The following is a 21,076-nucleotide window of genomic DNA, read 5'->3' as shown; positions in this document are numbered from 1 at the left end:
GTCCATAACTTTTTGAGATTTATTTTTTAATTTTTTTTATCCAGCTATGTATCCTTTTTGGCCCTATCTCTCAATGGTGAAGAATCACTTTAAAAAGGTTAAATAATTCACATATCCGAATCCATATTCATATCTTCACCAAAATCTAATCGATTCTTCCTCGTCACACACACAATCTGTCCACAAAGTTTCGTCCAAATCCATCCATAACTTTTTGAGATATCCTGCTATGTATCGATTTTGGCCCCATCACCCAATGGTGAAGAATCGCTTAAAAAATTATACGAGCCGGATCTGAATCCGGATCTTCACCAAAATCTAATCATTTCGTCCTTGTCATATATGCTACCTCTCTGCCAAATTTCGTCCGAATCCATCCACAACATTTTGATATATCTTGTTTAAAAACAAACAAATAAACAAGAAGACGTCATGCAGAGCACAATACTTGCAAAATCCCCCCGAAAAAAAGTTGCAATTGATCAGCAAATTCTTCATTTCGTCAAGATCAAAATTGACGATCTTGATTAAAGCTTGGGTTAATAGGATGAAAAGATGATTTTTAGATGAAAATTGACGATTTTGGAAGTGTGACCTCGAGTTGACCTTTTGACCTAAAAATAGTTGGTTTCCCAATACAGTGAGGGACTATCTATGTAAATGCTCTTGAAATTCTCAAGTAAATCCAATGAAAATTGATGATTTTGGAAGTTTGACCTCGAGTTGACCTTTGACCTCGAAATCAATAGACTTCTCAATTGTAACGACCTCTACAGCTTAGTGAAGTTTCATGACGATCGGTTAAGAATTGTGACCTCTAGGCCGGTGACAAACAGACAGAATAACAAACGCAACCGACCAATATACAGACTTGGCATTTAATATGGAATATTTTTTTTGTGGGGGTGAACTTACTTTTCAAGATGACTTAGAACCAAAAGTTCATTGGAATTATGTTGAAATTATTCTAGATTTTGTTAATGTGAACTTTAAAAGAAACAAAAACCACATTTGACATTTCAAAGCAAATAGTTTGATCCTTGAAAGTGATGTAAACTCATATCGAACTCAATTCATGGACAGTACTGTGTTAAACTTCTGGACGCTTTCCAGAAGTATCTCTTTATTTTGCACATTAGACAAAAAAATTTTCAACAAAAACAAAAGCTAAATTATGACTGGGATTACGGACAGTAAAATTACAGTTCAGTACTTCGTGTAACCCCCACGAGCATTCAGGAGAGCACGTACACGTCGAGGCATGCTGTTCACGAGATTTGCCAAGGTTTGGACAGGAATCGCTTGCCATGCAGTGACAATAGCCTGTTGCAATTCACGCACAGACAGGCTTGCTGGACCAAGTTGTCGATTTGACGCGTTAATTCTGCCCACAAGTTCTCTATCGGATTCATATCCGGGGACATGGCAGGCCACTCCATATGCTCTAAACCATGGTCAGCAAGAAAGTGTTGGATCATGCGAGCACGATGAGGCCGTGCATTGTCATCTTGGAAGACAAAGTTTCCTCGAAAGGCTGCACGAGCAAATGGAAGCAATGTTTCTTCCAGAATGACCCTGTACTTGAACTGGTTCAGGTTTCCATTCAGAACAACCAGGTCAGTTTTGCCCCCTGCATGAAAAGCAGCCCAAACGGTCACCCCACCACCTCCAGCTTGGACTCCTGGCACTATACAATCTTCGTTGTGGGCTTCATGCACTTGTCTGTGCACTCGGACGCGGCCATCTTGACGATAGACCAGAAATCTAGACTCGTCACTGAAGGTCACGTGATTCCAGTGTCCTGGCTGCCATTGACGGTGCTCTCTGGCCCACTGCAATCGGCGCTGGCTGTGTTGTCTGGTCAGGAGTGGCTTTCTCAGGGGACGCCTGGCACGATAGCCTGCTTGAACCAGTCGTTGGTTGACTAGCCTTCTGGATACAGGCACATTTGTCAGTTGCTGCCACTCAGCCCTAAGCCGATTAGCTGACTTGGTATGGCCATTGCAGACTAACCGGTGCAGCTGGCGATCATCTCTCCTTGTGGTTCTGCGTGGACGTCCTGGCCTCGGTATTGGAGTAGGGACACCCCTCTGAGCATTTCGTTTCAGGATCTTTGACACCTGACCTTGAGTGATGCCATACTGCCGAGCAATAGCACGCTGTTTCATGCCAGAATTTCGTAAAGCCACCACTCCATGACAAACAGCATTGTCAAGTTGACGGACCATCTCCAGAGGAAGCGGCAATAACTTTTGTAGACGTGCAGCAGTTGTTTTCCACTAATACAGAACGCAACAACCCTTATATACCCGATTGTGAAGCCAATCATCAAATGTACCTGCCCTTACATTTTGTAACGCGACCTGAGATATTATCCTGTTATTGACTTCTTGCTGCGAAAGACAATCAGTGACATGGTTCTTTCAACAAAGACATCACCGAAGGGTAAAAGAAACTCACCAGATTGATATACTGAGTTCAGAAAGTAAACCCAAGTCAAGAAAAAAAATAATTCCATATTAAATGCCAAGTCTGTACTTGAAAAATCTTCGATTTTGTAAGTAACAAACAGACAGACAGGGGTAAAAACATAACCTCCATCCACCTTTGGTGGCAGAGGCAATAAATAAACAAAAACACATCATGCGGAGCATGATACTTGCAAAATCCACCCCCCCCCTCTCCCCCAAAGGTTTTCCATTGATACAGCAAATTGGCCATTTCATGAAGATTAAAATTTACGATCTTGATCAAAGCTCGGGTCAGCAGGATGAAAAGTGACGATTTTTCAGATGAAAAATGATTTTAGAAGTTTGACCTTCAGTTGACCTTTTGACCTCAAAAATAGTATGTTTCCCAATTTAGTGACTCGATATGCAAATGCTGTTCAATTTTCAAGCGAATCGGTTGAGAATTGACGGCTTTTTAGATGAAAATTGATGACTTAAAATTTTACCTCGAGTTGACCTTTGACATTTTGACCTCAAAAATAGTTCCTTTCCCAATTTATTGACTCAATATACAAATGTTATTCAATTTTCAAGTCAATCGGATTGAAAATGGCGATTTTAGAAATTCGACCTCCAGATGACCTTTGACCTTAAAATCAATAAGCTTCTCATTTGGGACGACCTAGACAACTTGGTGAAGTTTCGTGACGATCAGTTTAGAATTGTGACCTGTAGGCCGGTGATAGACAGATGAAAAATCACTCATAGATCGACACTTGGCAAAACAGAACAATGTGGAATGGCACTCAGTAGAGCATCCTTTTAACCTCAAAAATAGTTGGTGGTTGAATTAAGTTGGCTGATATGAAAATCCTATTCAAATTTCAAGTCAATTGAATGAAAATTGAGGCTTTTAGAAATTTGAAAAAGGTGGTTGATCTTGGGCCTATGTTGACCTTTTGGCCTATGCTGATCTCAAAAATAGTTGTTGGTTGAATTCAGTTAACTGATGTGTATATCCCATTCAAATTTCAAGTGAATTGTATGAAAATTGAGGATTTTAGAAATTTGAAATTGTTGTTGACTTTTGGCCTATGTTGACCTTTTGGCCTATGCTGATCTCAAAAATAGTTGTTGGTTGAATTCAATGAACTGATGTGTATATCCCATTCAAATTTCAAGTGAATCGGATGAAAATTAAGGATTTAAGAAATTTGAAATTGTTGTTGACCATTGGCCTAGGCTGATCTCAAAAATTGGTGGTGGTTGAATTCAGTTAGCCTATATGAAAATCGCATTCAAATTCCAAGTCAATTGGATGAAAATTGAGGATTTTAGAAATTTGAAATTGTTGTTGATCTTTGGCCTAAGTTGACCTGTTTCGCCTATGCTGATCTCAAAAATAGTTGGTGGTTGAATTCAGTTCGCTGAAATGAAAATCCTATTCAAATTTCAAGTCAATCGGATTAAAATTGAGGATTTTAGAAATTTGAAAGAAAGTGGTTGACCTTTGGCCTATGTTGACCTTTTGGCCTGTGCCGATATCAAAAATTGTTGGTGGTTGAATTCAGTTAGCCGATATGTAAATCCTTTTCAAATTTCCAGTCAATTGGATGAAAATTGAGGATTTTAGAAATTCAAAAAAAGTGGTTGACCTTTGTCCTATGTTGACCATGTGACCTATGTTGATCTGAAAAATAGTTGGTGGTTGAATTCAGTTATCCGATATGTAAATCCTTTTCAAATTTCAAGTCAATTGGATGAAAATTGAGGATTTTTAGAAATTCAAAAAAAAGTGGTTGACCTTTGGCCTATGCTGATCTCAAAAATAGTTGGTGGTTGAATTCAGTTATCCGATTTGTAAATCCTTTTCAAATTTCAAGTCAATCAGATGAAAATCGAGGATTTTAGAAATTTGAAAAAAAGTGGTTGACCTTTGGCCTATGTGGACCTTTTTACCTTTTGACCTCAAAAATATATAGGATTTTGTCGGACCACAAACTCTACCATTTGGTGAAGTTTGGTTTAAAATTGTGACCTGTCGGCAAGTATAAGTGAGCACACACACACACACACACACACACACACACACACACACACACACACACACACACACACACACACACACACACACACACACACACACACACACACACACACACACACACACACACAACGCCCCCGACCAATATACATGTACTTGAAAAAATCTTCAATTTTGAAAGTAATAAAAACTAGTATTAAACTAAATATAGAAACCATCTGCACAGCCTACCCTGGAGAAAATTTCCAACATCGCTTTTGTAACCATCAGCTGGACCGGTGTGCCGCTTTGCTTAACGAATGCTGCCTACCCAAGGGGTCAAAGTCGATGCAATATACAAGGGTCCGTGCTTTGTGCAACGTGTGTGTGCCTTCAGAAGATGATGCGGAAGCGTAATCCCACCTGATGCAGCGCGTGCAGTGAATGCAGCGAGTCATAATAGTTTTGACGAGCGGTCCGATGTTCTTGTCCTCCACGGCACGTTTCATCTCACTAAAGCGACTTCGGTCACTGCCGAACATCATGGACTGGTCCTGGAAATGGCACCATTGGCAAAGGCTCAGACTTCGACGAGATTCAACTTCAATACCTAAAATATCTACTTCGCCAATAACAGTGATGTAGCAGCACTTGGGAAAATCTAAATGTACACTAAGAATTATGCTTTACGGATTATATATATTTATAAAGTACAAACTAAGTGGAATTTTGAACCCCCCCTTTCCTTCAGCCCTGGTCTTCTCTCCATGCCTGGAACATGACCCTTTACCCCAATGTGCTTCCAACATTTTATCCCATCTGCAGGGACAAACTGATAGAAAGGCAGATTTGCAGAGACAAAAACAGAAAGAAAGACAGGCAGACAGACTGATGCACACAGGTAAACAGAAAGACAGACACACAGACCTGCAGGTAAAAGAGGTGGGTGTGAGTTTGGTTAACAGGGTGATAAAAAATATCGTTATCAGCGATAGATTACGAGATGGGATGGCAGTGTACCACCAACTCGCAGCCTTGGAGGAAATGGTGAGATGGTAATGACTCACAGAGGCAGTTCCACAGGTAGGAGAAAATAGGAACAATGGATGAGAGACGAGCACAAAGCCTAGATTTTGGAGGATGAATAAGGAGGGGTGATTGGAAGCAGGCATGCATGCTGGAGGGATGCATGGCTCAAAGAACAGAGGGAGCAAGGCCTATGGCAACCGGTAGAAAACAGAGAGGCACCCAACCTGTCTGCAATGAGAGAAGAGGCCGAGTGTCTCAATTTCTCTGCGGGAGCAGGTTCTGCCAAACGCCTTCAGGAGCCACTAGTCCAGGGTTCGTGGCATGGGAGTTAACACTATCCCAGCACAATCTACCACAAGCTCACCACTCGCCCACATATCATGGGGTTATTTGAAAATGATGAAAATGAAACGATTTGCAATATATGTAATTAACTTTAATCTCGTTAACAATATGTGTAATAAACTTTATTTATGTTAATCAACTTCTAGCCACATTACAGGCCTCAGTGGGAGCATAATGTGGTGTCTTTACGCATTCCGAATTCGAAAAAGGACTTGTTAATTCTACCGTGAGGGTAAGTAACACATCATTATCATTTCTTTCTTGTTCAGTTAACATCAGTCATTCTTATTATATTATTCGTTTCTTCTGCTGCAAATATCGGCCCCCTGGAAGCTCTTTCAAATTAGGCTGGGAATTCGGCACGCCGCCGTGAAGGCGCGCATAAACAAAGTGAATACGAAATGTCAATGCTTCTTAAAATGCGCACAAGTACTTCTTTCAAACGATTCGGCTTTTGTGTTAGAGAAGGGCAAGGAGAGGAAGTTCTTTTCCATAAAATAAAATAAATATAAAGTGCCTTCATCTCAATTTTGATCTCTTACAAACCCTGTGCCATAAAGCACCATGATTTTGATGAAGATTTTCGTTCAGATGCGAGAATTTTTCAATTAGAGTCCGGCAGCTAAGCTAAATATAGCATAACAATTGTGCATTTTGTGAGGAAAGCACCAAATTTGGCACACTAGTAGACTATCATATTATGAAAAGATCTGGATATTGGGCCATCTCAGATTCAGATTTGATTTTTGCAAGATTTGCAGATTTGCAAGCTGAGATTGCAACGCCAGGGACGGCCGACTCCTTCCTGCGAGCCGCCCACGTCACCCGCACAAGAAGAGCTCATCAAATCACTGCAGCGGCACTGCACATCCTGCAACACCGTGCGTATGAACGCCACTGTATGACATATGCTGACGATGCAGAAGACCTGCCTGGGTTCGAAGACTGGTGTCACCAGAGAGGAGAAGACATTCCCAACTTTCAGTACTGGGCAACTGTGCTGGAACTAGAGATGTTGGTACTGGTCGACGTGCATTCTCTGCGGCAGGCTTCATTCACGATGTACCTTGATGCCCTGACGGAACTGGTCCCATGGTTCCATGCCTTAGACCACACACACTATGCCAGGTGGGTCCCTGTTCACCTGAGGGACATGGTTACACTCCCAATGAAGCACCCAGATGTAGCCAGAGAATTCAGGGCTGGCAACTTCACTGTACAGAAGACGAAGAAGGTGTTCTCTTCGATCCCAATCGAATCGAAATCTTGCAAAAATCAAATCTCTGAATCTGAGATGGCCCAATATCCAGATCTTTTCATAATATGATAGTCTACTAGTGTGCCAAATTTGGTGCTTTCCTCACAAAATGCACAATTGTTATGCTAAGTTGCCCCACTATTACTAAGTATTTATTTATTTATTGAGAAATGGGACCAAAAACATTATATGGCATGATATCTCAAAAAGTTGTGGACAAGCTGTGACAAACCTTAGTGGACGAGTTGGTTAGGTGACAAGAATAAGGTGATTAGATTTTTGTTCAGGTCCGGATCCAGATCTGGCCTATCAGTGGCATCCAAAACAAACTGTTCAGCCTGGTGGAGCTATGCGCTCTACCGAGTGCCGTTCTAGTAGTTACAGTGAATGCCATATTGGTTTCTAAGGAAAGATTCGCAGGATATGGCCACGTGTTTAAATAATCGTTCTGGTCCTATAACATACAAATATCACTTGGGCCTATAACCGATATAAACTGATAAAACTGTCAGTTTTGATTGGCTCATGCCTACCATTTTATTTCTATAGGGAAACTTCTTCACAAGTATGAATGGTCCCACTCCAGAGATGTGAAGTTTCGTATCGATCGGTTGAAGAGAAGATCGTTGAATTTCTTTGGGGAACCAAAAAAAAAGGATTTCTTGACTTGTAACAGCAGACTCTGTGGGAATGTTGTTATAGTGTCTGCTCTGTGTCTGAGGATTTGCGGTTCGATTCTGACCCTGTCCGAGTCGTATCAAATAGTTTTAAAATGGTCCGTCCTGCTTTGTCAAGAGAGGAAGGGAGCGGGGAACTTGGACATTTCATTTGATTATATCAGACCTGAATGTAATCGATTCCAGATCAGCAGAGTGTGATGCACTGCTGCTGTTTGCTTGTCATCGCCATGACGTACTGTACGTCACAATGTAGAGTCATCTGTTAAAAGGAAGTTTTTTTTTCGGAACATGAGAGATCTTATGCAGATGAGGAACAAGATCTCATCACTAGACTCGATGGTGTAATGGTTTAGTGTCCTCTTCAAGTCTTGGAGCTCAGTTGGTCAAACCCAAGTCAAGTCATTTCAAAGACTTAAAATGATGCGTGCTGCTTCCTTGCTTTATGTTCACATTTAAAAGGATAGAGAACAGACATATATGGGGTTAGCATACTCATAGGCTTACTTGACTAGTAGGTTGGCATATATGGGGAGGAAGAAATTCCCCTTTAGGATATGCCCCGCTGAGTGTGGTGAGAAAGGCTGCAGCATTATTGTGGCGTCGCTGGTTCCCAGTGTTCCCCAGGAAGTGCTGCTATATTTGTCCCGTCAAACAGTTGTGTTGTCTCGATTATTTGGCTGTATGTCCATGTGAGTAAGATGTGTGTGGCAGCTCCACGAAGAGCCTTAGATAGCGTTAAAAACTTGGAAGACAGAGCTTTGGACACTTTGAATGTGGACAGAACTTTCCCCCCCTGTTGTCTGTCAAAGTTCTGGATGGGTTTGGACGATATTTGGTGGACATGTTGGGTGCGTGATAGGGACAAATCGATTGGACTTTGGTGAAGATCCGGATCTGATCATTCTTAAGTGATTCTTCACCATTGAGTGATACGACTAAAACGATATATAGCACGATATCTCCAAAAGTTTTGTATGGATTCGGATGAAACTTGGTGGATAAGTTGGGTAGGTGACAAGACCAAGCCCATTCGATTTTGGTTCAGGTGCGGATGCAGATACGGCCTATCAGTGGGATACAACACTTTAGCTATTCAGCCTGGCAGGGGTATGCGCTCTACTGAGTACCGTTCTAGTACCAATAACATGTTATTGCATCAAAACACTGGTTATAATCTAATTCCATGGTCATTAAGGAATATTGTGCATCGTTTTACGGATGGTAGGCAAGGAAGGCTCAAAAAACCGTGAGCTAAATCAAAAGAAAATTTCATTGTACAAATGAACATTTTATGAATTTGAGGTTCAATTGAATTTAAATGAGATTTCACTTGCTGTGTTTGGGGAGTCGATTTGCCCGCAGTCGTCTGTCAATGTTAATGGTGCACGTCTGCACAGACAAATGTCTGAAGGATTATCAATTTAATAACGTATTTATTAACCATCATGTCATATTTGTAACATAATAACTAGAACGGCACTCAGTGGAGAACATACCTCCGCTAGGTGAACAGTCTACGTTTTGTATCCCAGAGTAGACCAGAAAAATCACAATACGGAATCGCATTTAATCAAAACCATCCGTCCACAACTTTTTGAGATATCCTGCTTTGTATCGTTTTTGGCCCTATCACCCAATGGTGAAGAATCACTTTTAAAATTATAGGAGCTGGATCTGATCAGGCGTTTGATCAGTCGGTTTGTTTGCTGAAAGAAGAAAAGAACCACCTTTAGAGGCCATTTTTCCCCGCAGAGCAGGGGTTGGCCTTTTTCGGGCACCATGGTCCCCTTTTTGAAGCAATGTTTTACGGCCGGATGCCCTTCCTGCCACCAACCCTGTTAGTCACCTTTTGCGACACACAGGGAATTACCAGTGAACTGGTACTCAATTTGCCGACCTCAGAAGGATGACAGGCTGAGTCAACCCCCGTGGCATTAATTCAGCGATCGACTGGGGTTCGAACCCAGGATCAGAGGATCCCAAGCCGGCACCCTAACCACTAAGCCAACACCAGGCTGATGAGGCCAATGATGTTTGCTGATGAGGCCAATTTGCATACCTGATCAGTCGAGCACAACGTTATCTCCCATAGAGTGAACAGAGTGAGCTTGTGGTCTCCCAATATTACATTAATCGATTAGTGTTGAAGCTGGCTAAACAACCTCATCCTTTGGATGGATTGATCTCAAAAGAAGAACCTCATATGGATGTGGTTCAAAAGGGCTCTCAAAATGAGGTTACCATATCCCTAAAGGTCCAAAACGGTTTGTTTGTTTTTGTTGAAAAATGAATTTGAAAGCTCCTCTCCCATTGCCAGGCAGGACATGTTTGTCACCAAGGAAATGTAATGGAGGATTCACGGAGGCCGTGGTTGCTGTTCACTGGTGTGGTTATTCAGACCGGGATATTTAAACATATATTCTCATTTTCAAGATTTTCCTGTTGATTTTTTGTTTTCCGCCAGCATTTGAATTCATGACCTTGTCAAGTATGAATTCGCTGTATCTAAAACCCCCCAACCCTCCCCTCATCGCTAATACAAGAGTTAACCTGGTTTTAATCGGCTTGATAAATGGAGCATCTTGTGCATATCTCTCATCGCTCATGCAAGAGTTAACCTGGTTTTAATCGGCTTACTAAATGGAGCATCTTGAGCATATCTCTCATCGCTAATGCAAGAGTTAACCTGGTTTTAATGGGCTTACTAAATGGAGCATCTTGAGCATATCTCTCATCGCAAATGCAAGAGTTAAGCTGGTTTTAATGGGCTTACTAAATGGAGCATCTTGAGCATATCTCTCATCGCTAATGCAAGAGTTAACCTGGTTTTAATGGGCTTACTAAATGGAGCATCTTGAGCATATCTCTCATCGCAAATGCAAGAGTTAAGCTGGTTTTAATCGGCTTACTAAATGGAGCATCTTGAGCATATCTCTACTCGCTAATGCAAGAGTTAACCTGGTTTTAATCGGCTTACTAAATGGAGCAGCTTGAGCATATCTCTCATCGCTAATGCAAGAGTTAACCTGGTTTTAATCGGCTTACTAAAGAGAACATCTTGAGCATATCTCTATTCGCTAACTTTGATCCCCATCCGCACGGATGATCGATTTTTGAATGATTTTCATCATGAAAGCCGATTGATCGCTTGTACTCTGTTGTTTCTTACCCTGCATGTTCTTATGAAGCTTTATCGTGAGATGTGTAGTGGAGAGGCAATTGACGGAGAACGCCCGTATTATTCATGATGGCTGGTACCAGAATCGGTCATACAAATATCTTATTACTACATTGATGAGCCACTAGAAGTCGTTCAGTCCTCCAACTTGGTGGTCTCACAATCGGCCATGTCTTCTCCTGGAAAGACGACATAGCAAAGCTGGCCTTTCAAAGACAGCCTTGAAAGATTTTGGCGTGATGTTCTCCTTGATAACCCGAACCCTCCACAGCCGGCCAACGACTTTGGTCATAGTTTCATGGAATACTGTTCTCTCTTACGGGCGGCTGCCCCCACTTCACATTTCTCACTCGTGAATGCTGTGGAATGCAATGCTCTCATAAATCATTTGCACCTCTCCAGGGTCCGATGGATTGTATCGACCGAGGTCCGCGCCTTTCACTCCCGGGCTACTCTAAATTTCCAAAGCACAAGCGCACTGGGCTGGCGCTTTTAGAGTTTATCATAAACTGCTCTAGTTGTTCATTTTTGCAAATTAATCAACTACTGAGAAAAAGGGTTCATGAAGCATGCAACATAGCCTGGTTGTGGGTTTATCAATCTCTCGGAAAAGCGTTTACTCCAAATAAATTAGTTTAGAAAACAAATAATGACGTCATCGGTCACGTGGTTCGGCCGCCATATTTGTCCAAAATGGCCGATAAAAAAAGTACATTCCGGCAAGTCCTTGGTCTCTGACCGATTTTTCATCTGTTTGTTTGTCTGTTTGTGCGCAGTACTACGTCTACATCGTTGCACATAGCATCACCATACTTAACACACATATTCGCCTTGCCCTGGAATAGACTTTGCCCAATTTTTAACTCTCTAGGCCCAAGGTCAAGCTCAAGGTCAGCCAAAACGTGAAAATAGTTTTTTGCGAACCAGCTACAGTACAGCCCTATGGGCGGGGCTTCAATTGGGAGACCCAAATGAAAAGGCAAAATATCAGAAATTGAAGGCTGTTTTTATTTTAAACCATTTATATAAACATCCGTTAAATTATATCACACGCAAATCATCAAAATCTAAACAGTATCTTTAGATTTTTCAATAATAATCTCACAGCCGCCATGTTGGTGCTCGCCGTCACTGTGATGCAATGCGAAAGACGCCTCAGAGCTGTCACATTCACAATCGCTATGTCGTATGTACTCCCGATACGTGTTTCCTTCATTGTAAAAACTACCAAGTCAACAGTTAAAAGGATTTTGAGCCGATAGGCGTTACAGCCTTGGCAAGATCGATGGAGACAGCGATCTGTTAGCTTATACACCGCCCAAATAGCTATGTGGAACTCTCTCATGTAGAGATGAAACCCACATTGTTTGAACTTTGGCAGAGGTCATTATTTACTTTTAATGATCCAAAATGGCCGATAAAAAAGTACATTCCGGCAAGTCCTCGGTCTCTCACAGATTTTTCATTTGTCTGTCTGTCTGTCTGTCTCTGTCTGTCTGTGAACAAGATATCTCAAAAAGTTGTGGACGGATTCGGATGAAATTTGGCAGAGAGGAAGTGTATGGGACAAGGAGGAACTGATTAGATTTTGGTGAAGATCCGGATTTGGATCCGGCTACAAGAATTTTTAAAGTGATTCTTCACCATTGGGAAATGGCCTTAAAACGATCATTCATTCTTCACCATTTGGAGATAAGGACAAAAACTATATATAGCAGGATATCTCAAAAGGTTGTGGACAGTTTGGGTGTCTGACAAGGACAAATTGAATGGATTTTGGTGAAGATCTGAATATGTATTCGGATGTGAGAATTTTTTTCATTTTAAGCGAAGCTAAGTCTCAAAGCTAAGTGTCAAGGCTAAATCTCAAGGCTAAGTCTCAAGGCTAAGTCTCAAGGCTAAGTCTCAAGGCTAAGTCTCAAGGCTAAGTCTCAAGGCTAAGTCTCAAGGCTAGGTCTCAAGGCTAGGTCTCAAGGCTAGGTCTCAAGGCTAAGTCTCAAGGCTAAGTCTCAAGGCTAAGTCTCAAGGCTAAGTCTCAAGGCTAAGTCTAAAGGCTAAGTCTCAAGGCTAAGTCTCAAGGCTAAGTCTCGAGGATAAGTCTCAAGGCTAAGTCAGTCTCAAGGCCAAGTGTCAAGGCCAAGTGTCAAGGCCAAGTGTCAAGGCCAAGTGTCAAGGCCAAGTGTCAAGGCCAAGTGTCAAGGCCAAGTGTCAAGGCCAAGTGTCAAGGCCATGTGTCAAGGCCATGTGTCAAGACTACTTGACACTATAATTCTCAAGGGTAATTCTCAAGGGTAATTCTCAAGGGTAATTCTCAAGGGTAATTCTCAAGGGTAATTCTCAAGGGTAATTCTCAAGGGTAATTCTCAAGGGTAATTCTCAAGGGTAATTCTCAAGGGTAATTCTCAAGGGTAATTCTCAAGGGTGATTCTCAAGGGCGATTCTCAAGGGCGATTCTCAAGGGCGATTCTCAAGGGCGATTCTCAAGGGCGTTTCTCAAGGGCGATTCTCAAGGGCGATTCTCAAGGGTAATTCTCAAGGGTAATTCTCAAGGGTAATTCTCAAGGGTAATTCTCAAGGGTAATTCTCAAGGGTAATTCTCAAGGGTAATTCTCAAGGGTAATTCTCATGGGTAATGCTAATGGGTGGTTCCAAAGGGTAAGTATAAAGGGCAAGTCTAAAGGGCAAGTCTAAAGGGCAAGTCTAAAGGGCAAGTCTAAAGGGCAAGTCTAAAGGGCAAGTCTGAAGGGCAAGTCTGAAGGGCAAGTCTGAAGGGCAAGTCTGAAGGGCAAGTCTGAAGGGCAAGTCTGAAGGGCAAGTCTGAAGGGCAAGTCTAAAGGGCAAGTCTAAAGGGCAAGTCTAAAGGGCAAGTCTAAAGGGCAAGTCTAAAGGGCAAGTCTAAAGGGCAAGTCGAAAGGGCAAGTCGAAAGGGCACGTCTAATGAGTAATTCTAATGGGTAATTCTAAAGGGCAAGTCTAAAGGGCAAGTCGAAAGGGCAAGTCTAAAGGGCAAGTCGAAAGGGCAAGTCGAAAGGGCAAGTCTAAAGGGCAAGTCGAAAGGGCAAGTCGAAAGGGCAAGTCTAAAGGGCAAGTCTAAAGGGCAAGTCGAAAGGGCAGGTCGAAAGGGCAGGTCGAAAGGGCAGGTCGAAAGGGCAAGTCGAAAGGGCAAGTCTAATGGGTAATTCTAATGGGTAATTCTAAAGGGCAAGTCTAAAGGGCAAGTCTAAAGGGCAAGTCTAAAAGGCAAGTCGAAAGGGCAGGTCGAAAGGGCAGGTCGAAAGGGCAGGTCGAAAGGGCAAGTCGAAAGGGCAAGTCTAATGGGTAATTCTAATGGGTAATTCTAAAGGGCAAGTCTAAAGGGCAAGTCGAAAGGGCACGTCTAATGAGTAATTCTAATGGGCAAGTCGAAAGGGCAAGTCTAAAGGGCAAGTCTAAAGGGCAAGTCGAAAGGGCAAGTCGAAAGGGCAAGTCTAAAGGGCAAGTCTAAAGGGTAAGTCTAAAAGGCAAGTCGAAAGGGCAGGTCGAAAGGGCAGGTCGAAAGGGCAGGTCGAAAGGGCAGGTCGAAAGGGCAAGTCGAAAGGGCAAGTCTAATGGGTAATTCTAATGGGTAATTCTAAAGGGCAAGTCTAAAGGGCAAGTCGAAAGGGCACGTCTAATGAGTAATTCTAATGGGCAAGTCGAAAGGGCAAGTCGAAAGGGCAAGTCTAAAGGGCAAGTCTAAAGGGCAAGTCTAAAGGGCAAGTCTAAAGGGCAAGTCTAAAGGGCAAGTCTAAAGGGCAAGTCTAATGAGTAATTCTAATGGGTAATTCTAATGGGTAATTCTAATGGGTAATTCTAAAGGGTTATTCTCAAGGGTAATTCTAATGGGTAAGTGTAAAGGTAAAGGGTGAGTCTAAAGGGTAATTCTAAAGGGTGATTCTCAGGGGTGATTCTAAAGGGTGATTCAGAAGGGTGATTCTGAAGGGTGATTCTCAAGGGTAAGTCTAAAGGGTGAGTCTAAAGGGTAAGTCTAAAGGGTAAGTCTAAAGGGTAAGTCTAAAGGGTAAGTCTAAAGGGTAAGTCTAAAGGGTAAGTCTAAAGGGTAAGTCTAAAGGGTAAGTCTAAAGGGTAAGTCTAAAGGGTGATTCTAAAGGGTAAGTCGAAAGGGTAAGTCGAAAGGGTGATTCTAAAGGGTGATTCTAAAGGGTAAGTCGAAAGGGTGATTCTAAAGGGTGATTCTAAAGGGTAAGTCGAAAGGGTGATTCTAAAGGGTGATTCTAAAGGGTAAGTCGAAAGGGTGATTCTAAAGGGTGATTCTAAAGGGTGATTCTAAAGGGTAAGTCGAAAGGGTGATTCTAAAGGGTAATTCGAATTTGATTTTATTCTAATCTGAGCACATGCATTTCATGATGCTGGGGTTCCCAGGTTCAAATCCCACACACAGTGTTGATTGTTATATTGTTTCCTAATGTGCTGCTCCATTTCCTTTTGTATGTAGCACAAGGCTGCTGGTTGCATCATTTGCTGAGGGTGCGGTTTGTGCTGCTGACGTAGTGCCCCCTGTAGGATAGAGCAGGAATTTGGACAGGGTGCCAGCGATAGTCCTCATGTCCTAATCGTATTTGTGAAGACTCTTGCATATCATGTGTGTCCATAATTCAAATAACAAGACTTCACATGGACGTGTACAGTCGTTATGAAAAACTTGTTTGAACATTTAAAGGATAGATCATTTGCTGCTTGATAATAGGATTTTAATCTTTACTTTGAGGTACCTTTCAATTCTGGGTTGGGCTGGACCGTTCTCATCTGAATCCCTGGCTCTTGAGAGAGGGAATACAGGTTCAAATCCCATATACTACATGTTTTTCTCTGTATTTAACTAACTTTCTTGTAAAACTATTTTTTACAGGTTCTCAGGCTCATGGAGGAGCTGTTTGTTACATGTAGACAGAGAAATTAAACAACATCAGACAACTTGACTTCATACAAACACAGCCTGTGACTCGGGGAACATTGCCGCAACTTCCTGGAGTATTGTGTGTGCCGGAGACACCATCTTGCGACGTCACTTTTGTCTCCATCGTAAGTGGGGCCAATTAGGGAGAAATAGCCTCCTTCCCCCAGCCCTTATGGGATGCAAACACACAGGGCTTCCCCCATGCTCGAGCTTCTAAATGCTGAATATCAAGTCAGGAGGCTGCACGTACCATTTTAAAAGTCTTTGGTAAGAATATGCCAGGGTCAGAATGAAACCGCAGACCTCCCACTGTCGGAGCGGGTGATCGAACCACAATGCCACTGCTCTAACCACAATGCCATCGAGTCAGGTATGAGAGTAACTGATGTAAAAGTAAAATGATGTTTCATGATTCATTCATGATGTTTATTTCATGATGTTGATGTTTCATGTTTTGATGTTTCATGTTTGATGTTTGTTTGATGTTTCATGTTTGATGATGTTTCATGTTTGATGTTGATGTTTCATGATGTTTCATTATTTCATGATGTTTCATGTCACGTGATTCATGTACAAGCTCATCTTTATGTCAATGTAAAAAAAAAAAAAAACTGCCAATCAAATCACATGAAATAATCTGAAGGGAAGAGCCTTGACCAAAATAAACCATAAAGACACAAAAAATAAATCACACATTTGGATATTTTTCCCATGACGTACCTGAAGGTCACACTCGCCGCCCTGGTCACAGATAGGACAATCCAGAGGGTGATTTGCCAAAAGAAACTCCATAACACCTTCCCTGAGGGCATACACCAATGGAAGTGTAAAAATTAACAAAGCATTCAAAAGTTACCTTCAGGTACATCTAAGTGTGTCGTTCATAAACACACCTGGCCTTTTTAGTTCGCTCAGAATCGGGTTTGATGTTCCAGCCTTTCATGACGGGCATTGCACAAGCAGCAACAGGCTGGGAATGCACAACACAACACATCCACCATGAGGATCATACGGTGGTTACTGTTCTGATCATTCAGGCCGAGTGACCTCAGACTGCACTCCACTGTTAGAACATACTTTCGGTGCCTTTTCTATTTCAACGAGACACATGCGACAGTTTCCGGCAATGGAGAGGCGCTCGTGGTAGCAGAATCGAGGGATTTGAATTCCAACCTTTTCACAGGCCTGCACAACAACAACAACAACAACAACAAACGAAATTAACAAAAGAACAAAGGTTTGGAGCAGGTTCCCACGACAAATACAAACACAGACATACTATAAGAGGTGAGGCAAACCTGCAGGACTGTCGTGCCAGGTTCCACCATCACAGGATCACCGTCCACAAAAACCTCAATGAGGTTCCTGTGGTTGCTGCTCGAATGGACTGTAAACAGCAGGAGAAATAACGCACGTGTGTATGTTACACTTGTACATATAACTGAAATACCTCCTGCTAATGATCTTATCTTGAAGAACAGCTGTTCACCACCATCTTTTATCTTCCCCCATCCAAAACCTTGATCTTTTCTACCCCCGTTAATTCACCCCAGATCCACTTTTTTGAAATACCAACTTCTTTCCTGGAAGTCCGAGCAGTGTCCATGTGTTTTTTGGTTTTTTTTACATATCCCACCCCCCTCCCCAAGCCCTCTCCCTCCCACAGATCTCCCGATGTCCCTGCTCTCCATCTTGTCTCGCGCTCCCTTTATCATATGTTTTATGTGTCAGTTTGTCTTGTTATGACCAATGTTAGCTCTTACACGAGCCTCGATGTGGTATACAAAAAAAACAAAAAACATGTATGGGGGCTGTGCTGCTATGCCTTATACACCTGCAAAAGCCCCCACCCCCTACCCCGACCCATCACACAGTGACAATGGCCACTTGGTTGTGGAGATGAGGTTTGTTGTGGGGTAACTGCGTCCCTTAATGTGCACTCACGTTGCTGTGCGAGTACGGGCAGCCATCGCAAGCTCGATTCCAGGCCACACAGAACCTTCGCGGGGCTCAACCGCAGCATGTTAACCTGAAGGGTAAAACAAAATGGTACAACAACCACACACAATGGAAGACCGTCGATTAAATAATAATAATAATAATAATGCATTTATTTTATATAGCGCTTTTCAGGAAGCCCAAAGACGCTTTGACAGAGTGCAAAACATAACGCATAGCAAAACATAAAGACAATTGCAAAAAAAGAAGAATCAATAGGGAAATATTCAAAGCACAAAGGAGGGAGAAGGAGAGGAGATAGTCAGGGGTTAGATGCTGTGGGTTAAATGTTGAATGCAGTGTTGAACAGGTGGGTCTTGAGTGATGTTTTGAATGTGGTGAGTGAGGAGGAGTCTCTGATGGTGTGAGGTAGCGAGTTCCAGAGGGTGGGAGCAGCGATGGAGAAGGCCCTGTCCCCCCAGGATCTAAATTTGGTCCGGATGGGGGGGGTCAGGAGGTTGGTACCAGCAGAGCGGAGGTTGCGGGTGGGAGTGTGTCTGGAGAGGAGGTCAGCCAGGTAGGATGGGGCCAGGTTATGGAGGGCTTTGTAGGTCAAGAGGAGGATTTTGTACTGGATTCTCTGGGAGATGGGGAGCCAGTGAAGCTTGTAAAGGACGGGGGTGATGTGGTCACGGGTCCGGGAATGGGTGAGTAGACGGGCAGCGGAGTTCTGAAAAGCCGACAACACCTTCGGAGCGGCCTCAGTCCGTTACTAAAAAAAACTAAAAAACGCCGGCGTCTCAAGCCCAAGGACGGGGCGCACCGCGCAGCTGAGGGCTCCGTGGATTTTGGGACTGACCGAGGATTGTGATCAAAATGTATTTATTATTCAAACGTTACAAGCGCATTAACAGGATACATCGGGACGTCACACAAGGTACGAAACAGATAACAACCTCCAATCCTTGACCCTCGTATTCCCTCAGACAAGAACTGGCAATATGGAATATGGATGGCAGTTGGCAGAAACTTCCGGTACGTCACTTCCTCCTCGTTGTAAACAATTCTTTGGGTGGTTGCTTGTTGTTGTTGTTTATACTTCATATCCAAGTGAATTACACGGGGACGCAATAATAATTGATTATTGGGGTACGAGTACTTATTTTCCTAACTAGTTTGTAAAATTACTCCAAAACCATATTCTTTGCGAGCATCTACTTATTACGTCGCTGTGTCTGCCCCCCACGAAGGTATTATAATTATATTTATAATAAGACCTCGGTGATCCTCACCTGTGGAATGAAAAAAAAATCAATAGAGTATATTGAATGCCTACACGGAGGTCTTATAATACACCTGGAGGCGCAATGCGCCGTGCTTTAAAGTTCATCAAAGATACGGGGTTAGGAGTTTGAGTCTCTAGTTTTCTAGTGTAAACCTCCTGGTTTTGTTTTGTTTGGATGTTAGGGTGCGTGGCGTATATAGAGCCTCGCGGCTCTGAAAGCGCCATTAAACCGTAAAAAAGAAGAAGAATGCGCCGTGCATCTCTATCCATTAGCGCGAGTGAAGCTTATTTGAAGTGCGCTGGCGGCCATCTTAGCATGCCGATATTTCTGATAGGGTAGATTCAAGGTTAATTCCTTAAAACTTTGCTTTCGTCAATTCCCCTGCGACTTCGTCAGATTTTCCCCGGAAAAAATCACAATGCTTCGGTGTGCAGCATTCGGTTGCATGAACGCATCTGACAGGGGTTCAAAACCGTCCTTCCGTCAGTATGTTTGATGAAAAAGTCGACGATGACGAATTCGAAGTAGCAATTAATGGTACCTGAGGAGCCCCGGCAGGAAGCCCTTCATCTTGAGAAAGTTAACATTGGAAAATTAACTCCCACACCCATCCTCCTCTCCTGGGGTATGTTCCATTACTAATCAGCTTGCCAAGAAAACCATTCCTGGGTTATCGACCATCTCGTTCGAGTGCTGAAGCCAACTGGCGAGCGCTGTACAAGCTTATTGGTAATTGAACCCCTACCCCTCCCCCTGATCTACCATGTCCTCATCCTGCTGCCTCTCACTGTCCTCCTGTTCCCCCGTCCCCGTTCTCCTGCTCCTCCTCCCCATCCTCCTGGTACCCCCACCATCTTCCTGCTCGCCTCCTCCCCACCCTCCTGCTCCCTCCCCATCCTCCTGTTCCCCTCTCCCATCCTCCTGCCCCCCCCCCCCAATCATCCTGCTCTCCCCCACCCCATCCTCCTCCTCCCCCCGCCACCCTCCTGCTCCCTCCCCCCCATCCTCCTGCTCCCCCCCCCCCCATCCTCCTGCTCCCCCCCCCCCACCATCTTCCTGCTTCCCCCCACCATCCTCCTGCTCACCCCCATCCTTCTGCTCCTTCCTGTTCCCCACCCCATCCGGCCTCCTGCCCTGCTCCCCATCCTCCTGCCCCCTCCCCATCCTCCTGCCCTCCTCCCCATCATCATGCCAACTTCCCCTCCCCCCCCGTCCTCCTGCCCCTCCCCATCCTCCTGCCAACTCCCACCCCTGTCCTCCTGCTCCCTACCCTCGTCCTCCTGCTCCCCCTCCACTCTCCTCCCGACCCCAGCCTCCTGCTCGCCTCCTCCCCATCCTCCTGCTCCCTCCCCATCCTCCTGTTCCCCTCTCCCATCCTCCTGCCCCCCCCCCCAATCATCCTGCTCTCCCCCACCCCATCCTCCTCCTCCCCCCGCCACCCTCCTGCTCCCTCCCCCCATCCTCCTGCTCCCCCCACCATCTTCCTGCTTCCCCCCACCATCCTCCTGCTCACCCCCATCCTCCTGCTCCTTCCTGTTCCCCACCCCATCCGGCCTCCTGCCCTGCTCCCCACCCTCCTGCCCCCTCCCCATCCTCCTGCCCTCCTCCCCATCGTCATGCCAACTTCCCCTCCCCCCCCCCCCGTCCTCCTGCCCCTCCCCATCCTCCTGCCAACTCCCACCCCTGTCCTCCTGCTCCCTACCCTCGTCCTCCTGCTCCCCCTCCCCTCCCCTCTCCTCCACTCTCCTCCCGACCCCATCCTCCTGCTCCTCCTCCCCCATCCTCCTGCTCCGCTCCAAATCCTCCCCCCCCCCCAGCCTCCTGCCCTTCCCTCCCCATCCTCCTGCTCCCCTCTTCATACTCGTGCTCCCCCTCTCCTTTCCATCCTCCTTCTCCTGCTCCCCTCTCCATCCTCCTGCTCCTCCTCCCCTCTCCATCCTCCTGCTCCCCCTC

General features: G+C 44.2%; 2 protein-coding genes across 5 annotated transcripts in view; one reads left to right on the top strand and one right to left on the bottom strand.

Annotated features, from left to right (window-relative positions):
* NDUFS1 (NADH:ubiquinone oxidoreductase core subunit S1) overlaps positions 1-19,828 on the bottom strand; it is a 50,192-nt gene extending 30,364 nt beyond the window's left edge. Inside the window, exons 1-7 of one of the 2 annotated variants that reach the window (XM_068122722.2) lie at positions 19,665-19,828; positions 17,844-17,928; positions 17,198-17,286; positions 16,977-17,084; positions 16,793-16,869; positions 16,620-16,701; positions 4,897-5,027 (exon numbers count right to left, since the gene is read on the bottom strand). In XM_068122722.2, the coding sequence (XP_067978823.1) occupies positions 4,897-5,027; positions 16,620-16,701; positions 16,793-16,869; positions 16,977-17,084; positions 17,198-17,286; positions 17,844-17,922 (566 nt within the window). In that variant the 5' untranslated portion in view covers positions 17,923-17,928; positions 19,665-19,828. Of the gene's footprint in view, positions 1-4,896; positions 5,028-16,619; positions 16,702-16,792; positions 16,870-16,976; positions 17,085-17,197; positions 17,287-17,843; positions 17,929-18,793; positions 18,887-19,664 lie in introns of those variants that run through there. The other variant, XM_068122721.2, reaches the window with a different exon arrangement.
* The window catches only part of LOC137431420 (integrin beta-1), a 125,200-nt gene continuing 122,603 nt past the window's right edge, over positions 18,480-21,076 (top strand). Inside the window, exon 1 of one of the 3 annotated variants that reach the window (XM_078781999.1) lies at positions 18,480-18,872. In XM_078781999.1, the coding sequence (XP_078638125.1) occupies positions 18,846-18,872 (27 nt within the window). In that variant the 5' untranslated portion in view covers positions 18,480-18,845. Of the gene's footprint in view, positions 18,873-19,809; positions 19,853-21,076 lie in introns of those variants that run through there. The other 2 variants (XM_078782001.1, XM_068122719.2) reach the window with 2 other exon arrangements.

The sequence above is a fragment of the Myxine glutinosa genome, chromosome 7 (assembly GCF_964187855.1).
Source record: "Myxine glutinosa chromosome 7, kmMyxGlut1.1, whole genome shotgun sequence".
NCBI classification, from domain to species: domain Eukaryota; kingdom Metazoa; phylum Chordata; class Myxini; order Myxiniformes; family Myxinidae; genus Myxine; species Myxine glutinosa.
This window is presented reverse-complemented; position numbering and strand designations above follow the sequence as displayed.